The 21396-nt window shown below is 36.5% G+C and overlaps 1 protein-coding gene and 1 long non-coding RNA gene across 2 annotated transcripts in view; one reads left to right on the top strand and one right to left on the bottom strand.

Moving 5' to 3' along the window:
• Window positions 1-8548, bottom strand: part of LOC129528145 (uncharacterized) — a 312151-nt gene extending 303603 nt beyond the window's left edge. Inside the window, exon 1 of the long non-coding RNA XR_008673372.2 lies at window positions 8265-8548. This is a non-coding gene — a long non-coding RNA (uncharacterized lncRNA). The remainder of the gene's footprint in view (window positions 1-8264) is intronic.
• On the top strand, window positions 8278-18171 carry MRPS30 (mitochondrial ribosomal protein S30). The gene is made up of 5 exons (XM_004058878.5): window positions 8278-9179; window positions 10628-10773; window positions 11534-11639; window positions 12720-12896; window positions 14527-18171. The coding sequence occupies exons 1-5, from the start codon at window positions 8585-8587 to the stop codon at window positions 14814-14816; spliced, it is 1314 nt and encodes a 437-aa protein (XP_004058926.1). The 5' UTR covers window positions 8278-8584; the 3' UTR covers window positions 14817-18171.
• The last annotated feature ends 3225 nt before the right edge of the window (window positions 18172-21396 follow it).

Raw genomic sequence — 21396 nt, 5'->3', positions numbered from 1 at the left:
GATTTGATTGCTCAACTATTTGTATTGTTATCAAATTACAATACATGCCAGTGGGTAATCAACGCCCATACTAGAAATAAAAAAATATGACTCAAAATTTACAATAGGAAGGGTGCAGTGGCTCTTGACTAATTCCAGGGCTTTGAGAGGTCGAGGTGGAAGGATCACTTGAGGCCAGGAGTTCAAGACCAGTCTGAGCGATATAATGAGACCTACCCCTGCAAAAAATAAATAATTAGCCAGGCATGATGGTTTGTGCCTATAGTTCTAGCTACTCAGGAAGCTGAGCTGGGAGGATTGCTTGAGCCCAGGAGTTCAAGGCTGCAGTGAGCTATGATTGCACCACTGCACTCCAGCCTGGGCATATAAAAATATTTGATTCTTTGATGATTTATCTAAAATGATTTTTATAAAGAATGCAGATGCATCTCTTTCTCTCTTTCTCTCTCTCTCTCTATATATACACATATATACATATATCATATGTATTGTATATATTCCTAATTTTCTATATATATTATCTCTCTTCAGCTCTCCTCTCTCTTTCTAGATAGATAATAGATAGATACACAGTATATAACTACTTATGTTTTATTTTCAGCAAGAGAGCAAGAGTCCCAAAACACTAGGTGCCAATCAGTTCCATATTTCCAAGTAAGGTGCCAGACTACCCACCAAATAATTGCAAATGAGTTTTTAAATCATGGTTTATGAGACGTGATTTTGTATTTCTTGACTCTCCCCTGCCTCAAAAGACATGAGACTGAAAAAGAATACTGAGAGCCTATGTCAACCAAACCTCATTATTGAGAGGACAGAAGGAATATTTTTCCAACATCTCAAGCCTAGCTATGAAAAAGCGCCTTCCAGTAGCACCTCTGGAAGGAGCTTGGTATGGGTCTCTTGAGGACTGGGGACACAGTGGACTGGTGTCACATTCACAACGTGAAACAAGGAGAAGTCAGTGACAGCCTAATGAATGGGAGAGAAGCCTAAGTAGAGAAACACAGGACGCCCATTCTAGCCTCTTCGTATAGCAGGCAACCTGTGTTAAGTAACAGTGGAGAGAAGATAGAACTTTAAAGCTGACAGCATTTTTTTTTCTTATTGCACTGAATTGCATATGTAATTACTGAACTGAGATGTTTTCATGACTAGAAGATGGACCTAAGATCAACTAGTAAAATGACAAGATTTGCCCGAGATTTTTTCCAAATGTAAGAAAGAAACAGTTCTTCAGAGCAGTTTTTAATAGGCAGTCAGTAAAAAGAATAAAGCTTGTTATTTCTTAAATAGTATCTCACATGTCCTTTTGAGGGTGTACATACATGTAAATATTCTTATACAGGAATAGAATTCTGTAGAAAGATACACAAGAGAATAGTAACGGTAATTGCCTATGGAGAAGGAAAAGAAGGGATAAGATGGAAGAGGGATCTTCACTGTCCATTCTTTGGACTCCAAATTGTTTACTTTGGGCATTTATTATTTAAGAAAAATTGATTAGGTCACTGGCATTCTGCAGCAGCTCTGATGTTTCTTTATAAACATCAATTATAAATTACGTAATCATGTTGAAAAGTAGTGAGTTCTGATCAATAGAATACTAATAAAAGGAGCTAGTTAGAAAGTTTGAAGATCCTGAATTTGCATTTTCTTTGAAACATGAAATGTTATCTACTTTTTAATCAAACTTATCTAGGGGATTGAAAATTGGGGGAAAAAAAGTTATCATGTCACAGATTTATTTTGTGGTTGAAATTTCCTGTCTTGAATACAGCTAACATATAGATTTTGCCAAAACAAGAGTTTTACTTCTACTCACTTATGCTATTACGTAACTACTACCAGTACCACCAACAATGACGAATACAGACAGACAGGAGGATACTTTACAGATTATTTATCCTTGACTTACTCTTACTTAAACTAACAATTAACCTGAAAGTTCCATGCTGTGTTATAATCATGATACAAAATATCAGTCAGTAAGAAAAGTACCCCATGTTTTTCCTACAAACTTTTGCAAAGCACTGGGGTACAAAAACTGCTCTGAAATTATATGAATTAATACATTTTGCAGTTTTTTTCTGTAGACATATTAAATTTAATTCATGGGAAATTTTCTGCAACATTATACTATTGATATGCACTGGGAAAATTCACCCCAATTACTGTTTTTAATTTAATGAATTACTCTTGCCATGACTATATTTTGTTGTTATTTTGTTTAGGTTTATAGGACACTAATGCCTCAGGGTTGTTCGCCCACAGTGGAGGACTCTATCTTGATTATCAAAGTTAAAATGCTCTTACTTCTTAGAGTCAAAATAATAGATAAAAATAATTTACTGATATGGCAGTCAACTTTCTCCATTTATCCACAGAATCTATGTCCTTTTGAGTTGACTTTAATTTTCCTCTGGAATAATGTCCACCTCTGTTTATAAGAATTCCATGGTGATCTCCTGTGTTCCGGGGATTAGCAAACTAATAACCCTGCCTAATCATTGCTAATGTTGTCCTATTATCCCCATATCACCAAGATTTTTTTCAGCTTCCCTCATGTTGCTTATTTCTGTGAAGGAAAAATCATGGACTAGTGAAAATAATATACAAGAAATTCTGAAATATTTTCCTTTATAGCAAGCGCATATAAATGAATTTCATATTTTCCCAATTTTAATTATTACTGAATTGTGCATAGAATCTTAAGATGTTGACTCATGATCTTTCAAGAGTTTTTGCATCCCTTCAAGATCCAAGGTTCTAGGTTACTGAAACCACTGGTATAAAAAACATGGGCTTCAGGGTCTAAGATCATGGTTTCATGCTGGTCTGGCACTTAGGAGCTTGAGCTAATGTCTTAACCTCTTATGGCCTCATTTTCTCATCTACAAAATTAGGGTCATATGCCCTGATTTAAAGTATGTTGCTGAGAGAATTAAAACCAGTGGCATGTATAAAGTATTGGTGTTCAGTAAATGTTATTTTGCATCATTTTACATATGCACCTCATTAAATCCCCATAGCAAACTTGTAAAGTGGGTACTATTAGTCTCCTAATTAAGAAAAGTGAAAGTGGCAGAGCCTGGCTGGATCTCAGTTGAGTTTATTGAGCTTTCAAATTAGTACAGAGACTAGTTTAGGAAACACAAAGAGTATACTTCCGTGGATGGATATAAGCTGTTACATGTTGAACCTGTGGGAAAATAACATTCATCTTCATTTTTTCCTCTCTAACTATAAATGTAAACTATATTAAACATTCATAATCCAATCAGATTCTATGCCCTCTTTTATAACAGTAGTTTATAGTTTGCAACACTCCCTCTAATATCCCAGAAATAAAATCTTCAGATAACGGACTGAAACCATAAATTCAAAAAGTATATCTTTATATGATACCCCACTGTAATACAAAGGATAAATTTTAAAATGTAATTATTAAAGTAATTTGTAGTTCAAGACAAAATGCTCAGGTTCCCCTATTTGTAGAATCACTGTGATTGTGACAGCTACCGATGCAGACCTACTGAAGCCTACTTAACCTGAAGCATATAATGGTTTCTCCCTATGTCCAAGAACTCTACCTCATTTGCTTTTATTTTTTAATTAAAATTTTATTTTAAGATAATTATAGATTAACAAGCTTTTGCAAGAATAATACAGCTAAATCTCCTGCACCTTTCACCCAGTTTCCAGGAACATCTTGCAGAACTATAGTAAAGTAATACACCAGGATTGACATTGATACAGTTAAGATAGAGAACATTTCCATTACCACGAGAATCCCTTATGTTGCTCTTTTATAGGAATTTTCACTGCCTTCCCATCTCACTGACTCCTTAATCTCTACCAACTACTAATCTGTGTTCCATTTCTATAATTTTGTTACCTCAAGAGTGTTATATAATGAAATCTTACCATATGTAACCTTTTGGTATTGGCTTTTTGTAAATCCAGTGTAATTCTCTAGAGATTTATCCAGATCTACTGCATTAATTGTAACCACGAACCTGTTCAAGAACATCTGCTTGTTTGTTTCCGATGTTGGGCTATAATGAATAAGACTGTATCATGAAGAGGTTTTTGCTTGAAAATAAATTTTCATTTATCTGGGATAAATGCCCCAAGAGTGCAATTGCTGGTCAAAACTTACCAAGTTTTACTTTTATGGATCATGCTGTTGGTATCAACTCTAGGAACTCTTTGCCTAGTCCTATATCCTGCAGTTTTTTTCTCTTATTTTTTGGTAATAATTTTATGCTTACATTGAAATTTGTAATCATTTTAATTTAATTTTTCCAAAAGGTGTTAAGAGATAGATTGAAGTTTATTCATTTATTTATTTATTTATTGTCCAATGGATGTCCTATTGTCCCAACACAATTTGTCAAAAAGTCTATCTTTCTCCATTGATTACTGTAGCTATACATTAAGGCTTGAAATCAAGTAGACCTATCCTCCTATTTTATTCTTCTTTTTCAAAATTGTTTTAGCTAATCTTCATCTGTTGGTGTGTACAAGTTTTACGACTTTCCAGACAAAAACAGTGGGGAGAGAGGGAAGACAATATTTACTTTGAAAGGTGATTGTGACTATGTGATTATGCAGGAGATTTAAATACATATGAAGTTCTTAATACAGTAGCCGGCATATAATGCAGACACTTAGCTTCCTTCCTATTATTTCCGAACCAACTATCAGAAACCCTTCAAAAACAAACCAAGCACAAAACTGCAGCTTTCTTTCCCCAAAATATTTTGTTCTCAGTTTTACATAAATTTGTTATATATACAACTGGGTAAGATATCTGCCTTACGTAGGAAATATATGTGAAAGAAACAAAGCTCAAAAAGAACCAGCTGCAACTCCCACTACATCTGTTGGTAGGAAATAGTTTCTGTTTCCTTCTCACCTCATCAATTTTATAGTGAAAAAGCACTGGTAAAAACTACAGTTGATTGGGAAAGCTTGGTCTTATTCAAACATCAACAGAACTGTCTGATGCCCAACTAAAATTGATCAAGACAGATATTCAGTATCAAAAACTACTGTGGTTACAAATATTATCCCACTCATCAGAACCTGTTTCTGAAGATGGTAATTGTGATTATTGGAAAAGTGTTCCATTCCACCTTAGCTGTACTGGCTTCCTTGTTAATCTTTTATCCCCTTCAGGTGTTATTCAAATGTCATCTTCTCAAGAAGGCCTTGTGTGATTAGTTTATTGAAATTATTCCACTCAACTCCTATGTCTAACACTATTCAGTCTCCTTTCCTGCTTCAATTTTCTTCTTGGCTCCTAGCACCATCTAACTTGGAACATGTATATGTGACATATTTGGCTAGATTACTTCACCCATTAGCATGTAAACTCCACGAAGGCTTTTATTTTACTGCAGTATTTTCTGCACCTAGAACAGTATTGGTATATAGCAGTCACTTAAATATTTGTTGAATGAGTGATGTAGAGACGGTTCAAAAAGCCATTGGAGAATGTCATGGCTTGACTGGTTTGAACTGTAATACTTTAAATCAAAGATCAATGGAAACATTAATAGGAAAGATCTTAACATCAATTTTCTTCCAGGAGAATTTAAACATAAACACATACAAATAGATAAGCACATGCTTTAGAAATTCTCCCATTCCCTTCTCTAAACCTCAACCCACTCTCTCTACCACCCTTCCCTAAAAAAATGAGAGATTAAAGAAAAAGTAAACACACTGTGTCCATGGGCCTTTTTCTCTCATCCGACTGCTCAGATCCTAAGTTTTAGAGTCTTTCTCGAATCATCTTTTTCTCATTGCTTCCCATTGTCTCCACTGCTATTATCCCTTGAAGCCACAATCAGTTCTTGCCTAAAATATGGCCAGTTGTCTGCTAACTGGTTTCCCTCTTCCAAATTTGACCTGCGACAATCTTTATTTCCAAATAGCTACAATGCAATGGACTGGATTGTCTCCCTACTAAATTCATATGCTGAAACCCTAACCCCTAATGTGAGATAGGGACTTTATAGAAGTAACTCAGATTTAATGAGGTCACAAGGGGAGGGCCCTGATCTGATAGGATCCTTATGAGAAGACACACCAAAGATGTTGTTTTCTCTCCACCCTATGAGGACACAGGGAGAAGGTGGCTGTCTGCAAGCCAGGAAGAAAGCCGTCACCAGATTCTGACCATATTGGCATGCTCACCTTGGACTTCCAGCTTCCAGAACTATGAGAAAATAAATGTCTGTTGTTCAAGCCACCCAGTATGTAGCATTTTGTTATGGAAGCCCAAGCCAACTAACATGCTGAGAAATTCTTTTAAAAACCTAAGTCACACCATGACAATCTTCTGAGTAGAAGCCTCCAATGGCTCTCCAGTCTTAATCCTAGCAATTGCCTTCAGGAGCCTTTACTTTCTGGCTCTTTTCCTTTGTAGCCCCATTTCCTACTACGTTCCCCACCCATCATTCCTTTCAACCACACTGGCCAATGACCTAATTCTTGAACCCATCAGGCATGTTTCCATCTCAGGGCCCTGTACTAGCTGCTCTTTCTAGAATACCATTCACTGATACTGGTATGGTACACTCCTCACTTCCTTCAAACCTTTCCTAGAAGAATGTAATCCTTTCAATAAGCATTGCAAACAACACTCCTCACCTGCCCCCACCCCCACCAAATACATTGCACTGATGATCTTCACTTCTCCAGCTGTTTTTTTTCCCCGTGTGCTTATCCCCTTCTAACACATCATATAATTTACTACTATGATTATATTTTATTGTCTGTCTCCCTGTTAGAGTGCAAACTTTTGTTTGCTTGGTTCATTAAGTATCCTGAGCACTTAGAACACAGCCTAACATATAAAAGGCAATCAATAAAATTCATTAAGTAAAACTGACTGAGAGGCCAGCAGCCTGGGTTCCAGTCCCAGTACTGCCCCTACCATGCTATATAACTTTGGCTTTATGTCTGTTTCCTTGTGTGTAATGTAAAAGCTTTGGATCATATTAGATAGCCTACTTTCCATGGCTCTGACTCAGTCCTTTCTCATCCGTAGGCTGTTTCGTTCATTGCCAGTCTTACTCCACCTTTCCTCTGGCCCAGACTGCTCCACCCTTCATTAAGTATACTCTCTTTCCCACAGCCTCCTTCCTTGGTTCATAATGTTGATGATCAGTAAGTACTGAATAAATTGAAGTTATTTTGATTCACTCACAAAAAACCATAAAGGCACTTTCTGACAGGATTATGTCTTTTGGTGTTAACTGGTCTCTAGCTCTAATTTCTAATCCTAAAATCTATGCTGTAATACTACAAGAATTTAAAAAATATCAACCTAGGATTTCTATGATACATTCTCAAACAGCGTATTTATTACTTATTTACACAAAAAACTGTCACTTCAACTTAGATAAAATTGAGCACCTCACTTTTTAAATATTGAATATCGGTTTAAAGATCTCAAGTTTTTATATCCTCCTTTTGTTAACAATGTAGAAAGGATATTTTAGATTCCACTAGCAACTTCTCACAGAAGATATTATTAATGAAACTGAAGTACTGTATTTTATTTCTAAAGGTCAGTTTAATAGACTCGCAATTTTAAAGTTTAACCGTACCATCTGTTTTAACTTAAAAATATACAGTTATAAATTCTTTTTAGCAACATTTGTGTTTTAATACCCTGAAGAATTATTACAATAAATCCAAATTAATATTCTAGTCCCTAATTACAGAAGAGTGAATCAATAAATTAGATTACCCGAAATGAGACTTTGGTGACTTTTTAGCAGATATTTAGTGAGCACCCATTATGCACAAGTATTGATTTGTTGCTGAAGATTAAAAATTAAATCAGTCCCTTTTTAAGAGGCTCACAGATTAGTAAGAACAACTCGTGTTTAATTTATAATGGGTTTTAATACAAGGCAAAATTTAAACACACTTCTTTGATAGTTTTATTTCCCTTTTCTTTGTCTTCCCCAGTTAAATCCAAGTAAAAATACATCCCCCTTTCAAAATAAATATTATTAAACAAATTGTCTGTATTTAGCACAGATAAATATATGGAATTATTTTCCCAAAGATGAATAGTAGGTCACGAGTGATGCTTGCATAATTTCTAAATATAATCAAATATACTGAAAAACATGCTAGTACTGTATTTCCAAAAGTAAGTTTCTATTCCTAGAACTAAAACAGAAAAGAAGTGTTGTGAGATACATAAATGAAGCCAATAAATTTAACCAAGGGCTTACCATTTTCCTGCAGGATGTTCCTAAATAGTTCCTGGCAAAGGAGGTTGCCGTAGAGGGTCCTACAAGTAACCTAGGTGGCAGCATCTCCTCCCAGCGTCAGGTCTAAGCACACAAGTTCTTCCTTCCATCTACAAACGCAGGAAACCGCGACTGGAGAAGTTATATGATTGGCTAAACCATGATAACGCAACACAACCCACGCCCACTGAGAATCGTCCTTTCCCAGACTGGCTCAGATTCCGCTTTCCGATTGGTCCCTACAGCAAGAGGGCAAGGACAATTGCTTAAGTTGACCTCTGGGTCCGGAATCGCGGGCAAAGATGGCGGCGGCCAGGTGTTGGAGGCCTTTGCTACGCGGTCCGAGGCTTTCGTTGCACACCGCGGCTAATGCCGCCGCCACGGCTACAGAAACGACCTGCCAAGACGTCGCGGCAACCCCCGTCGCGCGGTACCCGCCGATTGTGGCCTCCATGACAGCCGACAGCAAGGCGGCACGGCTGCGGCGGATCGAACGCTGGCAGGCGACGGTGCACGCTGCGGAGTCGGTAGACGAGAAGCTGCGAATCCTCACCAAGATGCAGTTTATGAAGTACATGGTTTACCCGCAGACCTTCGCGCTGAATGCCGACCGCTGGTACCAGTACTTCACCAAGACCGTGTTCCTGTCGGGTCTGCCGCCGCCCCCAGCGGAGCCCGAGCCCGAACCCGAACCTGAACCTGCGCTGGACCTCGCGGCGCTGCGTGCGGTCGCCTGCGACTGCCTGCTGCAGGAGCACTTCTACCTGCGGCGCAGGCGGCGTGTGCACCGTTACGAGGAGAGCGAGGTCATATCTTTGCCCTTCCTGGATCAGCTGGTGTCAACCCTTGTGGGCCTCCTCAGCCCACACAACCCGGCCCTGGCCGCTGCCGCCCTCGGTGAGCCTTGGATTCCGCCCCAGGGCGGAAGGGAGAGATGGGGATTGTACTGGGTTACTCTGCCGCAGATTTACCCCTCGTCATTTCTTTCTCTCTGCTTCGTTCATGTTTTCCTAGTCCTTTCGCTCCTATCTGGGGTGGCCTGGTTTCGTAACAGTCACTGCGTTAGGACTCTAGAGACTAGGTGTGTGTGGCTGCGCTAACACCTACCAGCTCTTCAACTCTGAAAGCCTGAGCTCTCCAGGATTCCAGTCCTGGATTCTACTTTGTGAGTGTTCAGCCAAATGGAAGAGCAGTGGTGATGAAGAGAAACGCCACTTAAGAGAGTGGGGCGGGCCAGGTTTCCTTTTGGCTGTTCCACCACAAAGCTGTGTGACCATGTGTCACATGGCTGAGTAGTAACTTCTTTTTACCTTAATTTTAAATTTAGTATGTCTTTTCTTTTTCTTTAGTAACTTCTTTTTTGCTTAATTTTTCGCGTTTTACGGTAGTAGTTCTTTGTCGTAGAATTGTGAAGATTAAATGAAGTATTAACTAAGATACCTAACGTTTACTCGGTATTTATGTGCTAGGCCCTGTTCTAAATTTTATATGTGCCAACTTATTAATGCTCACAATAACCGTTCACGATAGGTAGCAATGTTTTGGTAAATGAAAAAAAGACAAAAACGTAACAAACTGAGGCATAGAAACGTTAAATGTGTCTGCCTGACACCCTATAGCTAAGAGATTAGGGGGGTCAAACTTCAAACTCCCATTCCAAGTTCCTAGTAAAAAATCAGCAGCTTCCGTGTAACTGTTCAGGGCGGACATGAAAAGTAATTAACGTATAAATAATTTTAAAAATTATTGTTTTTGACGCATTCATTATTTTATATCTTCTACCAAGTGGATGTCTTAATATTTATTGAAGTAATGTTAGGACTGTAGATGTGTGCTCAACCTAGCCTTGTTGTGTGCATGTTTTTTCCCTTCCCCAGTTGAGAAAGAAGTGGTCTTGAGGAAAATGTCATGGACTTAGACTACTCCTGATGGATGGCCTAGAAAACCTGTTTAACTTTGTCAAGACCCAGGTTCCTCTCCTATAAAATAGAGATAATGAAAAGTGTACATACCTTTGGGAGTTATTGTGAAAATTGAATTGGATGTTCATAAAATAGCCCTATTTTTATTTATGGTGAATGATATTCTTGTTAATCTTATTTTCTTTTATTACTCCTAATGAGGAATCTCTTTGGTTGCTGTTCATTGTAATGATGGCACAAGTAGACAATAAATGTTTGAATGTTATATTTAAGTCATAATAGTTAAATTACCACATAACCCAGACTCTTACCTCAATCATTCCTAAGTTATCATTTGCTAAGTTAGTACTCTTTAGTGTTCTAATAGTAATCAAATTTATTTAGATGATCAGATGAAAAAAATTTTGAATATCTTTTTGATAGATTATAGATGCCCAGTTCATTTTTACTGGGTGCGTGGTGAAGAAATTATTCCTCGTGGTCATCGAAGAGGTCGAATTGATGACTTGCGATACCAGATAGATGATAAACCAAACAACCAGATTCGAATATCCAAGCAACTCGCAGAGGTAAGGATTTATTGCGATTATGTATCTATTGATATCTCATGTAGGATTTGTCATACGCAGGTTGAGTAATAGTCTTAGTAGAATAAAATGTTTCAGGTGGATCTCTTGCCTTTCAAGTTTCCTTTTTGAAGACATCACGTCTCAAAAATCTTTTTAGCTTTTTAAATCTGCTTTGGTATACTCCATAAAGGTCAGATAACCATTTTAACAATAACGGGTTAAAGCGTCATTTTGCCTGACCATACAGATCTATATGTTTCTCTTAATATAAAAATTCTGAAATAGTTTACGATTGTAATTTGTGATTGTAATTTACTAGACTAGTCATAAATCAAGGAAGTTTAACAGTAATCAACTGGGCCATTTTACATATTTGCAGTTCTTTTGGAGAAAAACAAGTATATTTTGAGTATTGTCTATGCTTTCATGTCAGGGGTTGACACACTTTTTCTGTAAAGATCTGGATAGTTAATATTTTGGGCTGTACAGGCCGTAAATCTCTGTTGCAAGTGTTCAGCTCTGCTCTTAACAGTGCAAAGCGCCATACACAATTTATAAATGAATATGTGTCGGCTGTGTTCCAGTAAAACTTTACTTGTAAAAACAGGTGGCTTGCTCAATTTGGCCCATCTTTCGATGATGGTATTATCAAATCATTTTGTGAAACCACCTCATTTTAAGATTTTTAAATCTAATGAGTGTGAGTAAAATACATACTAATGTTGCTGTGAATTTAGTATGTCTTTTCTTTTTCTTTAAGTTTGTGCCATTGGATTATTCTGTTCCTATAGAAATCCCCACTATAAAATGTAAACCAGACAAACTTCCATTATTCAAACGGCAGTATGAAAACCACATATTTGTTGGTAAGTTTCTCTTTTGACATATTGTACCATAAATGTGTTCCAAGTGTTGTATGCAAATTTGGAGTATTGACTACAATGAGGAATTAATTCTTGAAGACCGAGAGGTTTACATAGTCTATGAGCAATATAATTCGTAATCTCAGGTTATTACAACATGCATAAACACTGGAAAGAAAATATTAAGTTCATTATTTGAAATTTTACTTGTTTCTACCAAAATAGAAGTATTTAACTTTAGAAAATAGGCTTTGTTGACTTATTAGATAGAAAAATTAATTTGTGTTTTTTTAAAAGTAAAAACTTTTAGAACTGGACTTGAGATAGCAATTGGCTTTTTTAAGTGTCCTATTTGTGCCATGCATGGTGGTAAGATGAGGAATTCACAAATTCATAATGTCTGATGTCTGCCCTCCCTCATGCAGCTTATTCTTTTGCAATTTTTTCTTCCTTTGTTAATTCCTACCCAATGTGAAGAAGTCTTAAGAAGGTTGCCCTCCAGACCTATTTTATCAGCCTTTTCTCAGTCACTGTGGTCTTAGGGAGTGACCTGCAAGGAACTTTTTGTTGAAAAGACTACCACTAAAATCAAGAATGTCAGCATTTCATGAAATGTTGCTACTTATTTTTTTTTTTTTACTTAGAAAAGTAGTGTAAAAATGATTTTTAAAAATTAGGAGCAAAGTGTGTAATTATTTCATTAAATAAGTTATTAAAGTCTTGAAGTGGTTGTATCCTCTTAGTTAATATGACAAGGAGACAACCATAGCTAATCATGACTAAGGGATTTGAGAAAACAGATCATAGAAATTTTAAATAACTTGTCTGTATATTCTTTCAACTTCTTCCATGTTATGATGGGCTTTATGATAGCTAGCAGATTGAGAAATTATGCTTTCCTGTGAAATTTAATTTTATTATGATCCATAAGATATATAAGTAAACTAATATTCCTACTTATGTATTTAGAGTACTGAGAATATGATGTATAAAGAAGGAAAAAAAAGGCCCAAATACTAAAACATGTGCTCCAGATGTTCTACATGTTTGTTTCATCTGAAATGTTTTTATTTTGCTCTTCAGGCTCAAAAACTGCAGATCCTTGCTGTTACGGTCACACCCAGTTTCATCTGTTACCTGACAAATTAAGAAGGGAAAGGCTTTTGAGACAAAACTGTGCTGATCAGATAGAAGTTGTTTTTAGAGCTAATGCTATTGCAAGCCTTTTTGCTTGGACTGGAGCACAAGCTATGTATCAAGGTAAAAACTAATTTTATAGCATTTTCTTTGAAGGTATTTGTAACATTCTAAGAATATAATGGTTAAAATTTTTTCTTTGGGTTAAAACATAGGTTGAATCTTAACATTTTTAAACTTTTGCATTGGCACAAAGTACAGTTGTTTTAAAATCCTCGTTTAAATACTATACATTTGAAATCTGACACTGAGGTAGTTGTTTTTGTCTTTTACTTTGACCATCTTCTGTGTGAATGTACTTTTGCACACATTTCAAAGACTGTGGCCAACTAAGTCAACCCTTTCTAGATAATAGCTTTCTGCAGGTAGAAAAGGTAATGATTTTGTGGATTAAATATTTATATTACATCAATGGCTATCCTATATAAGTTCTTTAAAGGTTATATCCAGGATTTGGATTAGGGCATTGTTCATTCATTCAGTAAACAGTAACTGCTTTTTTATATGCTATACTCTGTTCAAGATGCAGTGTTGAGTGAAACAGATCCTGCTTTCTTAGAGCTTATATTATAGTGGGGATGTGGGGTGGTAAAAGATAATAAGCATGTAATGTTTATAACTAGTGGTAATACTGTGGGGAAAATACTTTAGCCTAAAGAGTAGAATGATTTATAGGGGGGCAGGTATAAGTGAGGTATGGAGAAGAATCTATTTTTAAAAAGTCATTCAGGGGAGGTCCCTAAAAATGACTTACTCTAAGACCTGAATGGCGAGGAGCTGCCTATGCACAAATCTGGGTAAAGACACTTTCAGGCAAAAGGATCAGCAAGTAAAAGTCCCTGAGGTGGGAACAGGCCTGAAATATTTAGGAACAACATGAAGGGTAATGAAGAGTGGGACAAGGAGAATGATGTAGAAGGAGATAGTGGAAGCCAGAGGCTATATCTTCCAGGACTATTAGAGCTCATTGTGGGGCATTTGGATTTTATTCTAAAACCTGAAGTAATGTAATATGAAGTAGATTAACACTATGTGAATATCCAAGAGGAATTTTACTACATATTTGATTACTAGGCTCATCTTTTTTTAACGTGTATATGTATTTTAACTTTATACTCAAAATTGACTTAGATTTATATAATAGAATTGAATAGAGGAAGTGGGAGTAGGAGTAGATGGAATTAGACAAAGTAAGAAGTAACTTTCTTGAAGATGGTAGAATGGCACTGTTTACTTTTGAAAGATAAAGTACTTCTTTTTACAATAAAATAAATTCCATGTATCAACAGTATTACTCATTTGCTGTCTCCATTAAACATGACATAAAATACGTGTGGAGAAATAAAGTTAGTACTTGGCCTTGGTAGTTGGGTAATGACATAGTACCAGATGTAGAAAGCATCTGTGTAGATAGAGCTTGCTGCTCTTAGATGAAGTAAATAAGACTGATGTTGTTGAAAAAGATTAATCATGAGATTGAGGATACTAGAATGGAGGAAAATATTATTTGTGCAGAAATAAAATATAGGGTTAGAATAGAGATGATAAGGAAACTTTGAGGTCTTCAGGGATTTTGTTACATAAAGTATCTAAGTTGTAGGAGGTATTTGATACCCTCTAATGTCTAATGTGTTTGTTTTGTTTGGGTAAGATATATTCTATGTGTAAATTTCGGCATAACTTTCTTCTACAGGATTCTGGAGTGAAGCAGATGTTACTCGACCTTTTGTCTCCCAGGCTGTGATCACAGATGGAAAATACTTTTCCTTTTTCTGCTACCAGCTAAATACTTTGGCACTGACTACACAAGCTGATCAAAATAACCCTCGTAAAAATATATGTTGGGGTACACAAAGTAAGCCTCTTTATGAAACAATTGAGGATAATGATGTGAAAGGTTTTAATGATGATGTTCTACTTCAGATAGTTCACTTTCTACTGAATAAACCAAAAGAAGAAAAATCACAGCTGTTGGAAAACTGAAAAAGCATATTTGATTGAGAACTGTGGGAATATTTAAATTTTACTGAAGGAACAATAATGATGAGATTTGTAACTGTCAACTATTAAATACATTGATTTTTGAGACAAATATTTCTTATGTCAGCCTGTTATTAGATCTCTTACTCTGCTCAAATTCATCACTGAAAGATTTAATTTTAGTTACCTTTTGTTGATTTAAAAATAATTGCATTTGTATATTGCTAACTGATAAGACAAATTGAGTTATTGAGCTATTAAATGCACATTTTAATATAAATGCAGAAATCCCAAATAAAATGCTAACATACTGAATTCAGTAATTAAAAGAACCCACTGCAGCTGGGTGCAATGGCTCATGCCTGTAATCGCAACACTTTGGGAGGCCAAGGTGGGTGGATCGCTTGAGTCCAGGAGTTTGAGACCAGCCTGGGCAACATGACAAAACCCCATCTCTAGTAAAAATACAAAAATTAGCCTGTCCTGGTGGTGCATGCCTGTAATCCCAGCTACTCCGGAGGCTGGGGCACAAGAATCACTGGAACCCGGGAGGCAGAGTTTGCAGTGAACGTAGATTGTGCCACTGCACTCCAGCCTGGGTGACAGAGCAAGACTCTTGTCTCAAAACAAAGAGAAGAATCCACTACAGCAGGGTAGAACTAATCCATTCAGTAATGGACTAATGTTAGGAAGTAATGCTAATACAGAACATTAGTTGTTCAGAGGAGAAAAATAAGGCTTTGATAGAATTCTCAATCTTGGTTTTAAAAGAAAAGAAAAGGTAGATATTAATAGGACAGTATAATGGTGAAACGTAAGGGATAACCCCATTGAAATCAAATTAAGCTTTGAACTTTATATGCTTTATTTGCTAATCCATTCCAAGTGCCTAGATTCATAGAAGTAAGAAATCAATAAATGTTTGTTGAATGGATGTGAATTAATGAATTTAAGGTAGTCAACCTTTTTAGTTTGAGATCTAGTATATCTTCTTATTTATTTACTTTTTTTTTTTTTTTGAAACAGTTTTTGCTCTTGTTGCCCAGGCTAGAGTGCAATGGCACAGTCTCAGCTCACTATGACCTCCACCTCCTGGGTTCAAGCGATTCTCCTGCCTCAGCCTCCTAAGTAGCTGAGATTAATTACAGGCATGCACCACCATGCCCGGCTAATTTTTTGTTTTTAATAGAGACGGGGTTTTGCCATGTTGGTTAGGCTGGTCTCGAACTCCTGACCTCAGGTGATCCACCCACCTCGGCCTCCCAAAGTGTTGGGATTACAGGTGTGAGCCACTGCACCCGGCCTATTTACATCTTTTATTTCTTAGCAACGTTTAGAGTTTCTTTTATCTCCATGCATTTGCTATGTATGCCTACATTTTTGTGTAATTGGAAATGGACTTTCTTTCCAATTATATACTTCTTTATAGTTTTTAAAAGTGGCTTTATATAGGTGATACTGATAGCTGTATATTTATCTTGTAAAAGACCAATTTAAGTTGTTCATTAAAGCCAATAATTTGTCAGCTGATTCTCATGAGGTGTATATAACCAATCTGATTTGCGCTCTTCTGAAACTGCTTATCAAATAGATGGCCATTAGCCTCTAAATGGCAAAATCCACTGGACAGTTTTCTGTATTGTACTCAGTAAGGTCTGACATATTTTGCATGTTTGACCACTCCTTCATTTTTAAAATAGTTTTTGTATTGCCTTCAGTGAAACATGCTCTTGGTTTTCCTCCTATCTCATTTGCTGTTCTGTCATATTTCTGTTTGCTGTTCTTCCTCTCACTTTTCTTCAAATATTGGTGTACTTTTTTTCTTTTCTAGACTCCGTTTTTGTTTAACCACACTCTCCCTAGATGATTTTATCAAATTCCATGGATTTAAATATATTTGTAAGCACATTCAAAATTAGTTTGATTTCAACTTTGTGTTTTGTATCTGAATGATAAGCATCAGCATTATAACTAAACAGACTGTGTGGTTAAGATTATGGACAATTTTTCCCTCTAGTTATCTAATTTTCATAATTACCCCCAGAACGTGAGAACATTATTTTTATGATCAGAAAGTATTTTAAGAAACTAGTTGAGTGGACTCTAATATGGAACCATCAACATGTATCAAATTCCACTTAATTATAAGCAAATTCATTATGAAATTATATTTAAAAAGGCATTTCATGATTACATTTGTTATTTAAGAAAATGTTATTTAAAGAAATTTACATAAGTTTCATTATACATGTATTTTAGCTTACTCATTCTGGAAATGGAAAACTTAGATACTAGGCAAGAGGGCTTTAGATTTTTTTTATGAGATATTTTAATAGACCAGTACTTAGGTCTTAATATTTGTGTTTTTCAAAACTTTATGTTAAAATCCTAACCCCCATGACTATAGTATTAGGAGATAGGGCCTTTTGGAAGGTGACTGGAGAGGGGCAGCACCTTCAGGAATAGAATTAATGCCCTTATAAAATAGACCCAAGGGAACTTTTTCATCCCTTACACCCTGTGAGAACGTGATGAGAAGGCACCATCTATGAGCCAGAGAATAGATCCTCACCACACACTGAATCTGCTGGTGCCTTGATCTTGGGCTTTCTAGCCTCCAGAACTGTGAGAAACAAATTTCTGCTGTTTATAAGCTGTCCAGTTAATGGAATTTTGTTATTGTAGCCCAAATGTACTAAGACAACAACCAATATAGTTAAAATTACTATGCATGTTCTTCTTTATATTAAGTTCTAGTGTACGTTGTATAATGCTTACATCAAATAAAAGGTAAGGTTAATTTACATAAAACATGTTTAGGTAGGATAATTGTAAAAATTATTTATTAGAGAAATTGGTAAAATTGTGGCTTTGCGTAGAGGCAGGAGAAAGAAAAGAGCAAGGCACTAGTGAGAAAAATTGCTATGGAGAATATTGAGAATAGATACAAGGAGACCTACAGGTTTACAACATTAATATTGGCCAATACTTGATTGGACAGTTTAAATTTTTCAACCTGAAAGGCCTTTGTGCCCCAAAGTTTGGTAAGGAGATTTTGTAAAAACAAACAACAATAGCAATAAAAAATCAGGGAAGATTAAGAGATTTCATAAGGAGCAAGAGTTTATAGGTAATACTTAAAAGGTATAGGTATGATTACTATTTTGGTGAATAATAGGCACATGGTAGACTGAAATTCGGCAACAGTTACTGTGCAGATAAGCATATCTGTGATTATGGCTTATATCGGGTTGGGGACCCCTGTTGTAAGCCATTCTTTTTAGTACAGGTTAAGCTCCATTTCTCAATCACAGTTCTGTTCTTTTCATCTGTGGGAAATAATGAATTCTGTTTCAGATTTTGATTGTCTTTTGTGTTCTTTGTCATCCAACAGAATTGCACATTTCACTTTGTAAAATTTTTATAGCTAGCGTTTGACACTTGAAACTGGCTTTTGAGTCTTCTATAATAGTTTGTGCAGAAGTCTGAGGTTTAATGTTATGATGGCTTTATTCATACTGTAGAAATATATAGTGCAGCAATATGCACCCAAATGGTCAGTAAGCTTTTTAAATGAACTAGCTAGATTTTTAGTTTTGATTTTAATTCTTGGTTTGAATTGCTAAAAGCTATCTTGACCTTAGGAAAATGAAAGCTTACATGAGGTTTAGCCACTTAAAACAAAGTATTTCTTTGTGTCTCCAGTTCATGTGAAACCTGACTTTTATTTACAATATTTATGTTAGGAGCACTTTTATTAGGATCTTTTGAAGCCTTTCAAGAGTTTTCTTTCAGTTATTATTAATAGTACTAATAAAGAAGGTGAGCAGGATTTAAAGCTGAAAGGAGCATCAGAGATAATTGAACTTTGTTTATGCCATTCATTGTTACCCTATGCAATGTCTTTTGTTTGTTTTTAATTAATTGCCAATATTTAAGAAGAGGGTCATAGAACAGTCATTATTCCAGATTCTCTTGAAAAACTGGAAGATCTGGCAACTACAGGTTTATGTTCTTGCATGTTAACAATATACAGGGGCTGGAATTACCTGCTCTGAGTCCCTTTAGATGTGCATACTCTCTCTGATTTGCCACAGTTCCCACCAATTCATTTCTCCTCTCTTTACTTGGCCCACATCATTGGGCCTATCTCATTAATTTCTATTAAATATTTTATTACTGAGGCCGTTAGTTTATGACCCCTGAGGCCAAGACAGCTGTTAAGAACTTCCATTACTGGTGGCAAAATTATACCTTTACGATTACTTACTAGGTTTTAGAAATCTCACTTTTCTAACAAGAGGTATTATGGTAATCATAAGTTCAAAAGAATTAAAGTTCATTTGAGATAATTAAAACCTCTAGTCTGGGTTGGAGGGTGATAAAGTTATCTGGCGAAATATATGAACTTCTGTTACCTTCCTCTTCTGCTAAATGAATGGTAAAATGAATCCTGATTTGTTTAGGCAGTTTACTTATGAAGTTGGGGGAATTTTTTTTTTCTTTAAAGGACTGAGTCTGGCTCTGTTGCCTAGGCTCAAGTACTGTGGATCTTGGCTCACTGCAGCCTCCACCTCTTGGATTCAAGCAGTTCTCCTACCTCAGCCTCCCGAGTAGCTGGGAGCCACCATGTCCAGCTGATTTTTGTATTTTTAGTAAATGAGTTTTCACCATGTTGACCAGGCTGGTCCTGAACTCCTGACCTCAAGTGAGCTGCCTACCTGGCCTCCCAAAGCTCTGGGATTATAGGTGTGAGCCACTGTGCCAGGCCTGAGGTTGGGAGAAATTTCTTCCATTTCTCTAGAACCAAAATTGGCAACCAGAGAGTATTTGGATGTTACACAAAATATTTAGTTTCCCTTTCTAGCCTAAATTGGGTTGTTTATAGCACCCCTCTCTCCATTTGAGAAAAATGGTTAGGATGCTTGTGCAGGGATGAGGCCTTATTAAAACAGAGAAGGTACCCAAATAGTGGTTCAAACACAGGCTGGCTAATAAGCTGTGAGGTGACTTACCAAAAAATAACAACAAAAACCCTTGAACTTCTGCTTTCAACTTCTACTTTATGCTAGATTATTTGGTCCAGTCTTCCTGGTCTAACACCTGACTACATATAACAACAAACATCTGCTTGAAGGTGTTGGAAAGGTGATGATTAATTGCCAGGCTGATATATTAAATAAAATGGAAATCTCAAAAGTTGAACTTGCTATTCAGTCTGCTTTTGCTCTGGAGGGGGGATTTGTTAGCCAAGAAGAGGCTGAAAACATGAGTAGTGTACTTTGGGAGACTAGAAGGATGAACGTTAAAGTATACGACCTCCAAGGTTGTGACTCTGGTAGAATTCTTTGGTTAGAGATCCTGAAGGACAGCATCCTAGGGATAATGGTGAAACAGAAGTAGACTGTTCACATAGAGTGTAGTTCAGCATTATTAAATCATCAAGGTGGCTTAGTAAATTGTGAGATTTTTGGAAGTGGACTAAGGTGACTTTAGGTTTCTAATGCCCCTAGGAACCTGAAAGATACAAACGTGGAGGAAGAATATTTTCCTAGGCCTCAAATTATTTGGGTACTTTTTCAAATACAGTATCTCCACATACCCTGGATACAGGAGGAGAAAGACGGAATGAAAACTGGCAGAAACAGTAGACCCAAAGGGGCACCAAATAATTGCATTGTGAGGTAGACTTTAAGTATGTTTACTGTATTGAAGGAGATAAAAGATGGAAAATTTGCATATAGAATTGGAAACTATAAAAAAGTCACTGCAGATTTGTTTAAAAAAAAAAAAAAGCCAAATACAAATTTGAAAACTTGAAAAACCAAACAGTGAAAATTAAGAACTCCAAATGTGTTAGTTATCTATTGCTGTGTAACATACTGCTCAAACTTGACTTAACATACGTTTATTATCTCAGTTTTTGTTGGTCAGGAATCCAAGCATGGCCTAAGTGGGTTCTCTGCTTTAGGCTGCAATCAAAGCATTGGTCGGGGTAGGGTCTCCTCTGGAGGCTGAGCTGGGGAAGGATCTGCTTCAGATTTATGTAGTTGCTAGCAGGTTCTTGGACTGAGGACCTCAGTAGCTTCCTGGCTGTTGGATGAAAGCATTCTTCAGTTCCTTGTCCCATGGACCTCTCCTTTAGGACAGCTTACAACCTGGCAGCTTGCCAGAGGGAACCTATAGAGCCCATAGAGTGAGTCTGCTAACAAGACAACTGAAGAGAGAATTAACCAAACTGAAAATGAGAAAAAAATATTTAGAATTAATGTCTTTGTAAACTTTGACTCTATTATTCTGCCATCACCAGTAAGGGGGAATTGAAATATGCCCATGCTGGGAAACAATGGAAGTAGTGTGGAGAAAAGTATTAATAAGGATATATTTTAGTTGAATGTAGGAGCTTAGAAATAAGGACAGTATTAGGGAAGAATGGATTATTAAACTAGATATTTAGGAATCCTCTTCATACTTATTCAGGACACCATTGGGTACCCAATCTGTACTGTTTTTACTGATCTTTGCACAATTTGCTGCTCAGCAGATATTTTCAATGCTGATTGATAATATGTCAGTGGATAAC

Source organism: Gorilla gorilla, chromosome 19 (genome assembly GCF_029281585.2).
Source record: "Gorilla gorilla gorilla isolate KB3781 chromosome 19, NHGRI_mGorGor1-v2.1_pri, whole genome shotgun sequence".
NCBI lineage: Eukaryota > Metazoa > Chordata > Mammalia > Primates > Hominidae > Gorilla > Gorilla gorilla.
Note: the sequence above shows the minus strand (reverse complement) of the source record. Positions and strands in the feature narration are given on the sequence as shown.